An 11376-nucleotide genomic window follows, 5' to 3' on the forward strand; every position below is an offset into this window, starting at 1 on the left:
ATTCCTTTGGTAATTAATCCTTCTAAGACTAAGGCTATTACTTTCCATCTTAGGAATCGTACGTTCCCTTGTCATCAATTTCTTCTCAATGGCCAGCCGATAGAAATTGTCCATTCTCTTAAATGTCTAGGCGTTATTATTGATTCATATCTCAATTTTGAAGACCATATTAATCTCCTCGGTAATATGGTTTGGTTCATTTTAAGAAGGCTATACTCATTAAAGCTTTATACTCCAAAGTATGTACGTTCTCTTTTGGCGAAGTCCTTGTTAATGTCCCTTCTAAACTATGGAATTGAAATTTATTCCGGAACATGGTCTTTAAATATTGATAGAGTTGAAAGTATATTATACGCTATGTGCTTGATATAAAATTGTATGAACATCACCGTGTATTACAATATGCGCATACATTTTTGGGTTGTTCTTTTCGTGATTATATTAATCCGTTTGGTTCTTCATTTTTATAAAATTATGAAAACATCCAGTCCCACTGTTCTGGTTAATCAATTCAGTTTCATTAACTCGACACGCAATATTCAAATTGATATCCATCCCTCTGGTACACTCCGTGATATACAAAAAAATATTTTTTGTTCGCGTTTATCGTTTTTAGAATTATTTGCCTAATCATCTTAAACGCTTTATGTACTCAAATAATTCGTTCAGAACAATGATATTAATCCATATTAATGGTATTCCTTTTTAAAATAAATTTTTCGATAATTATTTTTAGCTAACTGCCATAGTATCTTTATAACTCTAATCTTTTTTTAGTAGTGTTCGTCTGGCTGGGGAGCCTATATAATCGACAAAAAGTATCCAATTATTGAATTTATATTATAATTATATTTTAATTTACTTATAACTTTAGCATAATAATATCTCTACAATGCATTACTAATTGGCCCTATTGGGCTTCCTATGTATTGATATTTAATAAATGAAACACTTCCTACAAAAAAATTATTAATATTGGTCCATGTTTCGGGCTAGCCCCCATATACCATTTTCGATATTTTGGTGACTTTGGCCAACTTTTCCAACTGAATTAGCCCTAATATGATATCCGTGTTTAAAGATATTCCTCATATATTCCGCCTCATTAGCGGTATTTTGGAGGTTTTAGTTGCATTGTCCCACCGAAGTGGCTATAATTTGGCATTCCGGATTCTCGTAAAGTGAAAACATCTTTCCCAAATATTTTCGGTGTAGGTTCATCTTTTGACATAGACTCAATAAAGGTCTCAACATTTTTAAGAACTTTTAAATGCTCATCACATGTCGGAGGGTATAAAAAGTTTGGCTGGGCAGAAATCAACATCGTTTTTGCTTACTTTATTTAAATATAATTTCAAATGTTGAAAATTTCAACATTTCAAACAGTATTCGTTATGATAAAACTCTTAAATTACACTGCAAATATAAATCCATGTTAAAAATACCAGTATTTTAACTTTGAATAATTTTGGCCAAGAAAAGTGGTGCTTCGGACCATAGTGCACTGTCGACAAGTGAAATCGCTTGTATTGTTATATTAGTACTGCAACATAACTATTGGATACAACAAAAAGCATATTTCGTTTTTCCACTCAATGGAAGGCGATTGCAACAAGTGTATACATAGAATACATTAGTAAAGTTGCAAGAACCTATCGGTTTAACGGCTTAGCCGTAATTAACATCATATTCAATGACAAACAAGTAGAACAACTACTGTGTTGCAAAATATCAAAAAAATTTCGATTTTTTTATATATCACATATGTTTATCATATTTTCTGTAAAGAAAATTAACCATAATTAACCATATTACTCGAACTTACTCTAACATATTATATATGTAAATCACATATGGCATCGACGATCGATGTTTACTTCAAATAAGTAATATATAAAATACTAATAACAGAATTCCTGATCTCTCTTTTTCTTCTTTCCCAAACGTATCGTTGTCTAGATGTTCTCAAGTTACTAACCTAAAGATAATTCAACTTGATGTTTAAATTAACCCTCTAAATAACTCTTTGAGACGAAAACCAGACCCAATATTAAATTTTGCGATGACTTTACACATTATATAATATATACTAAGTGGAAATATGGAAATAACTTAGATTTATGTTTCATATTTTTAAAGCATGTTAAACAATGCCTTCTCAATTTTAGTTCCAATTCTAAAATTTAGTTTTGATAGAGGACCAGCTTGGTCTGCTCCGTATCTTAGATGTTACTATTATTTCAAAAGATTAAAAAATACAATATTCTTTTGAATTATACTGTTTATTCTAAAGCTAGACCTAAACACAATACCGAGAATCTAATTTGAATAATATCAAATTATCTATCCAAAATGAGACAAACTCTTTTCGCAAATCCTAGGAGATTTTATAACTTTGTCAATTCTAAAATAAATATTCGTAAATTTCCTAGTTGTATGAGGTGTGTAGTAAAGACTCTAGCGATAGATTTGAAATAGCAGACATGTTTGCAAATTTTTTCAAAGCACTTACTCAACATTGACTTTTAACTCTAAATACGCTTTTAATATTGACAAAATAAAGAATTTATGATGGAGTACCTCATTTTGGGTACCTGTGTTTTTGAACTATACAAGCCCCGTAGAGTCATTTTTAATCTTTTACTGTCTTCAGGTTACTTCCAATATCCTGAAGATCTAAATTTATTTTACCCTTACATAAGTCTCACTGCAAAAATCCCATTAAAAATTATAGGGTTATTGCAAAATTAAGCGTCATCTCCAATCTTTTTGAACTGAAAATATATATGTATGTATGTATATATTTCATATAAATACATATGCAAAATCAGTGTTCGTACAGCCACTAAAATAAAGAATTTATGAAGTATTCAATCCAATAAGCAGATTTTTCAAAATATGTGGATGTATTATTTTTATGGATTTACATATGTATTATATATCAAATGCATTATTCTAGATGGCGCTTGATGGCGGAGTTTTCATATTCTGCATGGGTATTTTCAGTTATTTGGGACATTAATAAAGGATCCAAAGTCTGGAATCTAGCGCAGTACGTTTGAGATCATTATCCCATTGAAAAATGAAAACCCACGAAATCTGCACTTTGCTTCATGCTTCGTTCGAAATGTTTATATAGTCCTTTATTGTCATCACGACATCAACAAAATGAAGTTTAAAAACTCCTGCTGCAGAATAACTCCCCCATACCATCACTGAGCCGCAATCATGCTTGAATATTGGAATGCTATTATAACGATATAAGCTCGTATTGTTGTCTCGCCAAATTTTTACACGTCTATCCAATATTTGTATATTGACATTGGACTCACCCGTAAAAAATAATCTTTTTCAGAAGTTATTTTGGTACATTTTGAAAAAATGTGTGACTTTCTGACAGCATACCAGCATTTAAATCCAAATTTTCTGATGTAATTTACCACTGTTTGAGATGTAACACGAATTCTAAAGTTCCTTCTTGATAACATGGAACGGTTTACATTTGGTCCCGCATTTTTAACCCTGCAATCAAAAAACAACAAATATACGTAGATCAATAACCGTGGTACATTTGTACCCATCCAAATATAGCGCTACAACGCATCTATCATGCGGTTTTTTGTTCTGAATTAGTCTATACGGATCTGATCTTAATGTAGGAACTCAAAACGATATGCATTAGAAGAATATACATTAAAATACATGTTTAAATGATATGCATTTTTATTCAAAAAAGGTACAAACGCACCCGGTTATTGATCGTAAGGTTAAATTGCCCTCCTTTTTGTAATATAGAAACACTGCAATCACTCGCAAAGATTTTCCATCAATGTGCATATCTATTATAATAGCGTTGTAATCTGTACGAATAAGGGTTATGTTAGCAATATAATGCAAACAGCGCCATCTAGGTATACAAAATAAATTTCATATTTTTTTTTTTTTTTTTTTTTTTGATTTTTACATTAATTACCTTGATTTATTAATGAGTTTTTAGGCTTATCATGGGTGTATGAATACGGATTTTGCATACTGTATATAAAGCTACGGACTGATTTAAAAAATATATCGCCCTTTTAAAAAACAAACCACAAAAAATAATTTCTATTCTTATTATTCTTCTTCCAGGAGGTTTCAGGCAAAATCGTTTTGATTACGGGAGGTGGTGGTGGCGTTGGAAGACTCATTGCCCTAAACTATGCCAAATTAAATGCACGTGTAATTATATGGGATATTAATAATGAGGGTATGTTAACCAGTTACTCTACATTTAAATATATTTTCATAAGTTTATTATTTTTTTTTCGTATATTCAGCTATTAAAACCACCATTGATCTATTGGCACAAAATGGTCTACATAACTGTAAAGGTTATGTTGTTGATATTTCGGATCGCGACGAAGTCTATCAGAAGGCAGCCCAAGTTGTTAGTGATGTTGGGCATGTAGATATTTTGGTTAATAACGCTGGCATAGTGTGTTGTAAACCATTCTGGGATTTACCGGAACGAGTTATACAAAACACGTACAACATTAACGTAATATCTCACTATTGGACAGTTAAAGCATTCCTGCCGCATATGATGCAGAGTAACAGTGGCCATATTGTTACAGTCGGTTCGGTAACGGGCATGCTTGGAACCTATGGTTGTTCCGATTATAGTGCTACCAAATACGCCTGCATTGGTTTCCACGAAAGTCTCTACACAGATCTTAGAACTCATGGCTATGATAATATTGGAATGACATTGATTTGTCCGTATTACATAAACACTGGTATGTTCTCTGGCGTAAAGCCACGTATGATTCCGATGTTGGAACCACAATATGTGGCAGATAAAATTGTAGCAGCTATGCGTAAAAACGAAGTGTGGTGTGTATTACCGAATTCGATACGGATGTTAACTCCATTAAAATGGTAAGTGAATAAAATATTGACTATTTGTTTCAAATTAAACTTAGTAAATCATAAAATTTGTCTCCATCTTGTCATTGCGAATTATGGGGATTCCACTGTGCCCGTACGCTAAAGACAGTATCTATAAACGATGTAAAATACTTTTATGTATGTAAAATGGTTTTTGTTTCTTTATAACAGCTTACTACCGGCTAAAATGTGCTGGGAATTGATGTCTCGTGTGGTTCGTGGTCCAGAATCAATGATGATGTTCAAAGGCCGTGGTCGTGTCGCAGCCGGTTAATCAATATGTTAATGTCAATATATTTTGTTAATTTAGGCTAATTCACAAGGCATAATTCCAGTAATGGTTTCACACACACAAACACTTCTCGTTCGACGTTCATTAAATATAATATTTAATGAATTTGTAAAATATCACGTAGGTTAGCACTTAGATCAAAACATATACTTATATTTTATAAACATGTATAATAAAAAATATTTTTACTGAAGCAAAATTATTAGCTTATTTCAAATGTAACAAAGGAGCAAATTTTGAAAATCGTATGTAATGACTATTACTACAATCAGGAGTAGGGTCAACGACGCAAAGCAATTGGAAATATTCTCGATTCCGATAATAATAAGAATACATAATCAATTTTCTTCAATAAAAATCAGAAAAGTAATCATTCACACCTCGCAATTTGGGAAACCTTGTGCAAAAATCGAAAAATAAAAATTGCAATTTTTTCAAACAACTTTATTTTAACAATGATATGACTCTATTCAATCCAGCGCACATAGGAATACTGAAAGTAAAATAGCACATGTTTTGGATATATTAAATAAGGTAAGCATGAAAGTTACATATTTTCAAGGCACGTTTTCAAAATGGCATAATAGTTTATTTATATTTTTTGTCATGAATATTTATTTACATTTTTATACCCTACACAACTATGTTGTCAGAGTATTACAGCTTTGTGCAGCCCCAAGAGTTTGTAACGCCGAGAAATATTGGTCCTAGACCTACCTTTAAGTATACCGATCGTCATATCTCGACTAGCTGAGTCGATCTTGACATGTGTGTCCGTCTATTATAATTTGTAAACACGATACAGGCCACCGTTATGGACCAATTTTCACGAAATTTTGCAAATGGACCCTGACTTTAGTGTGAAAAATGACAAAATTTTTATTCTATAGCGTATATATTTACTGTTGAAGAAGGTAGAGCCGAGAAGTTGATAGTATATCCAAGAGGAGTGGTTGACCTGTAAATTGATACCAATTATATTGTCGTATGTACTCGGATGTGGGAGTTACACTTAAATATTTACAGGTGCTTATGTATTGAGATATTATATATAGCGCTGATCGCTTTAAAATATTCCATGACGTTCCAGTTATGGTCAAGTACAACACCCGTAATTTTCAGTGATGATCAGATAATAATTTTGAGATAAAGTGGACCAAAAACTTAATTTTTTTGTGTCCATCTATAGGCCACAAATGAAAGTCGAACATCACAACACAACTCGCGGTAAAGGGAATCTACTTGTCAGATTAGAAAGACTGTACTGAATATTAGTAATATTCGGAATATATGTAAGTGTAAGGAAGAGGTGATGTTGACCTCCAATCGGGCAAGAGGTTTCAACTATCACGAAATATTGCCCAGGCTAGGAATAAATATCCGCAGAAAGTTAGAGTTCCGTGGTAGTTGTGTAGGGTATCGTATGGTCGGTCCCGTCCGACTATACTGCTCCGCTCACTGGTTTTATATTACTTAAGTTTTAAATTGTAAAACAGTTCATGTTTGCCTAATTGTTTCTGATGTTTTATTTCCCATTTTTTCCTGTTCAAGGTACTTGAAATGCGATTTTTTACCAATGTAAAAAAATGTCTGTGTGCACTGAGACAACCATTTAGCGTAAGTTATTTGATATCAGATGATATTTTGAATTCCGTATTGAAATCTAGATCAGTTTCCACCATATCCTGTAGACTTAGTTTTAGGATCAAAAATAGGGTGTATGCTAAATTCAATATCAATTGGACAATAAATGCGTTTTTAACGAATTATAATCAATCTTCTCATAGGTGGAAACCACTTAAAAAACTCTTAACATTACTCATAAATAGCACTAAAAAAATAATTTGGATTGCGTAGACATGTGTGCGCCTGGTCACAGGAGAAAGTCTTAAGCCCCGGCCGAAGGTGTAATTTGTCTATTTTACTACTAAAGGCTTAATATCAATATTTTTGAAAATAATGATAAACAAATGTATTTTTATTTTTTGGAAAGTATAGCGGATATTTTTCTCTAAAATGGTGGCCATATTGCCTTGTTTGTAGTAATAATGCGGCTGGGTTAAACCAAGATTTTTCCAAACTTTCAAGGCCCATATCTGAGGAAGTATGCATTTCGCCCACATTAAATGTAATCAGCTCTATGAGGACTACTTTAAAAGTGACAGACAATTATACTGATCTCCAGCATTTGCACATCTATTTTTTGGCCCATTAAAATACTTAAATACAATATATGTATAACTGAATTTCAGAAAAAAAAAATACAAACTCGTAGCAGTATGCGGAAAATGTAGTCTTTGCCGTGTATTGTGAACTGTGTTTCATGTCGGTCAACATTGATATCTATGCTCATCCGTCTTTTCTTTTCTTTATTCCCCGATGCAATAAAAAATTGTTTCATTAATTTGTATTAAAGTAGATTTAATTGATAATTAGGTAAATTAATGCCTTTGCACCAATAGTCGGCACTTTTCTCCAATTGTCGACATCTCGTGTTCCAATAGTCGGCATGTCGTATTTTAATTAAACAAAAATCATTTATTTAATTAATTTTTTTGCTATTTTCATTAATAAATTATTTAACATTTATCCCAATTTTGAGCCAAAATCATAATTACAACATTTTTAAAAGATTTTAAATTCTAAAGTGTTCTCCTCTACGTTCTTTATGATTACGAAGAAGATACTTGTGAAAAATATATAATATACGATAGTTACAAGTCTTTCGAAATCGACATGTCCACTATTTTTTTTTTTTTTCTTAAGAGAAATGAATTATCGCTTGTGTTGACAAACCTCATTGACCAACTGCCAAATTTTGAGTGAATAAATGTACTTAGCTCGATTTAAATTTATACAGAGAAAGATTGCAGTCTTATTGAAGATTATTCAAAGTATTTTTCATATTTATTTATAGGATTTTTTAGTTATTTGATGTTATATAAAATAGATGCCGAATATTGAAACATGCCGGAATTAGGTGCGTTTATCCTACTATTTTGCCCATTTTTATTTTGATTTCCGATCAGACTAATTTATACAGAACAAAAACAATCACATTAAATTAAAATTCAATAATTTATTTGTTCTGTTAATTTTTTAATAACAAATCCATTTTGGTGAACATTTTTGAAAAAAATGAAAACTTCGTTCTGCTTGCTATAAACACAGACTGAGAATGGGTATCATCTGAAAAAATAAAAAAAAATACATTTTTAAATATCGTGGAATCTATGAAGAATTGACATTTAAAGGGGGTCGTCAGATTTTTTGAGAAACATGATAAATCGTTCATTATGTTTCAGATGTCCCTATCAAAATTATCATCATTAAGAGCAGTGCGTTGCAATGTTTGCTACGTTGATTTTATTTATTGTTTCCCTCTCACAACGTGAGATTATTACCTTGTCATTCAAAAATTGCATCATCTTCACATAGCTCCATTTCATTTCAAGACCAGTTCATTCGTACTTCCGTGTGAATTTCCTAAAAATAATTAAATAAAACATAAATTATTGCCTTTGCCAAAACAAGTAAAATTCGATTTAATATAAAAATTTATATTCAGAAATTTTATTAATATGATAAATCTATCATCGTTTATCAGATGTCCCTATCAAAATTTTCATCAAAAAACAAAATGGTATTAAAGTGTAATTAATTCTGCTTGACCAACCTTTTTTTCAAGTAAGAAACCTCGAACATTCATTCATCTCGCACAATCTTTTATCTGAAATGAAAAAAATAATATTTTTAAGTTCCTTTCTATTTACATTTTAAATGTACATATTTGTATCAGAATTTTTTAAAATATGATAAATCTGTCATGAACATTCAGATGTCCCTATCAATAAATATCATCACATAATAGTATCCACCATGAGAATAAACTTTAATATGTCTTACCTTGATAACGAAATGTTCACCAACGTCGAAGTATGGTCTGCAAAAATAAATATATATTATAGATATATTAATTTGTAATAATATGACTTATACTATAGCAATACAATATGTAAAATATTCAGTAACAGTGGAACTATGATAAATCATTCATTATATATCAGATGTCCCTATCAAGCTTATCATCACAAACATTTGTTTACTGTTTCCCTACAATTTGAAACGATTGAGTGGTTTTCTATATGTTAATAATTTTGGAATGAGAACTTTAATTCGTTCGTTTCGAATTTTACAGAAAATTAATAACTTATTTGTGTATTACTGATCAAAAGAATATTTACCATTTATTGTTATGACACTCTGAGTCGGCGCCCGGAGACATTATAGTCAAATTCGAGGCGATATCCACGAGGCGATATCCACGAGGCGATATCACGATGACACATAAGTTCCTACAATGAAATAAATGAAATAATGGATTTATTAAATACAAGTCTTCTAATAGAATACAATCTATTAAATTGGCATTTGTCTTTCAGTACTTTTGGAACAATGATAAATCGTCATTGTATTTCTGATGTCCCTATCAATGTTATCATCATTTCATACGTAAAAGTGGTGTATTTTAAATCAATTAATACGCTTACCATATTTACAGTTCGCCAAAACAAAAAATATTTTCAACAACATTTTTCACCCGCAACCTAGGAAGTTCTTGAAACCAAAAGAAAGACCGAAAAACACGCAAAGACAACCACGTGTGTAATAGGGATAAACAAGTCGATTTTTGAACAAATACCGAAAATCGAATACGAAATTTTAGTACATTTTCGACTATTATTAGTTGTGTTCCCGTACGCTTGTATTAAATAAGAAGCGGTCCAACTACATACAAATATATGGTAATGGTACGTTTACATTGTACCTGATTCATTGATCCAGTGGGTTTAAATAGTCAAATTCATTGTATACATATCAAATAGAACCTATTTATTCGGTCCCAACATACTGGACTAGATCATCCAAACTGCCACTGGCTTCGTTGAGCTCTTCTAAATGCTGATGGTCTGCAGCTCTGTCCTTTTTGCCACCACTCATTTCAATGGGTATTGCGCTATTTTCTATTTACTCATTAATTTAAAGAAACTTCCATTTAAATTTCCCAACTAGATTCAAGAAAGTGCAAGCAATTTGCTAAATAATTTTTACGCGAATGACAGTTGATGTGTGTGACGTGTCTTCTTCTTCTTCTTCCGACATATGTTTACACACAGATGTCAACAACCACGTGTGTAATAGGGATAAACAAGTCGATTTTTGAACAAATACCGAAAATCGAATACGAAATTTTAGTACATTTTCGACTATTATTAGTTGTGTTCCCGTACGCTTGTATTAAATAAGAAGCGGTCCAACTACATAAAAATATATGGTAATGGTACGTTTACATTGTGCCTGATTCATTGATCCAGTGGGTTTAAATAGTCAAATTCATTGTATACATATCAAATAGAACCTATTTATTCGGTCCCAACATACTGGACTAGATCATCCAAACTGCCACTGGCTTCGTTGAGCTCTTCTAAATGCTGATGGTCTGCAGCTCTGTCCTTTTTGCCACCACTCATTTCAATGGGTATTGCGCTATTTTCTATTTACTCATTAATTTAAAGAAACTTCCATTTAAATTTCCCAACTAGATTCAAGAAAGTGCAAGCAATTTGCTAAATAATTTTTACGCGAATGACAGTTGATGTGTGTGACGTGTCTTCTTCTGATATATGTTTACACACAGATGTCAACACACATTTTACTCGAAACCCGTTCCTCAACCCACAAAACTGGTAAAACATTTACTCAAATTTAAGAGAGCACAAAACAAAATGGCGTTCTCTTTGAAAACTTTTTACTCGAGAAATTTGGTCGAGTAAAAACGGTAAACATGAATGCCTACTTCTGATTGGCTGTTATGTTGATTTTGAAGTATTGTCATCTAATTTTGGCATATTTAATAGATTTGCGTTCCCGAACTTTTCAAATTATTTTGTACTCTGAGAGCAATTTTGAAATGTTTCCCTTTTATTAGATTTACTATTAAAAAAGTACTGGAACAGACCAGTTGTTATGAATAAAATCGTAAGCATACGCATTGAATTAGGTACGAACCCACCGATACATATGAGTTGACATCTGTGTGTAAACATATGTCGGAAGAAGAAGAAGAAGACACGTCACACACATCAACTGTCAATCGC

At 31.7% G+C, this 11376-nt stretch overlaps 2 protein-coding genes and 1 non-coding gene across 3 annotated transcripts in view; 1 reads left to right on the forward strand and 2 right to left on the reverse strand.

Annotated features, from left to right (window-relative positions):
* Nucleotides 1-11376, reverse strand: part of LOC133331800 (embryonic polarity protein dorsal-like) — a 199983-nt gene that overhangs the window by 75522 nt on the left and 113085 nt on the right. The window lies entirely within an intron of this gene.
* On the forward strand, nt 1282-5200 carry LOC133331797 (short-chain dehydrogenase/reductase family 16C member 6). Its single transcript, XM_061540169.1, has 4 exons — nt 1282-1300; nt 4139-4246; nt 4317-4917; nt 5098-5200. The coding sequence occupies exons 1-4, from the start codon at nt 1282-1284 to the stop codon at nt 5198-5200; spliced, it is 831 nt and encodes a 276-aa protein (XP_061396153.1).
* LOC133331806 (small nucleolar RNA Me28S-Cm2645) lies at nt 9010-9088 on the reverse strand. The gene has a single exon (XR_009754399.1). It is a non-coding gene; the product is annotated as a small nucleolar RNA Me28S-Cm2645 (small nucleolar RNA).

This window comes from Musca vetustissima, unplaced genomic scaffold (assembly GCF_032173495.1).
Source record: "Musca vetustissima isolate MV318-11 ecotype Yass unplaced genomic scaffold, APGP_CSIRO_Mvet_v1 utg1603, whole genome shotgun sequence".
NCBI classification, from domain to species: domain Eukaryota; kingdom Metazoa; phylum Arthropoda; class Insecta; order Diptera; family Muscidae; genus Musca; species Musca vetustissima.

Bases quoted from the DNA above. Each gene is read 5' to 3' on its own strand.
- LOC133331797 (XM_061540169.1), top strand. The intron at 4,247-4,316 runs GTATGTTAACCA...TCGTATATTCAG, and splicing joins ATGGGATATTAATAATGAGG to CTATTAAAACCACCATTGAT. The intron at 4,918-5,097 runs GTAAGTGAATAA...TCTTTATAACAG, and splicing joins ATGTTAACTCCATTAAAATG to CTTACTACCGGCTAAAATGT.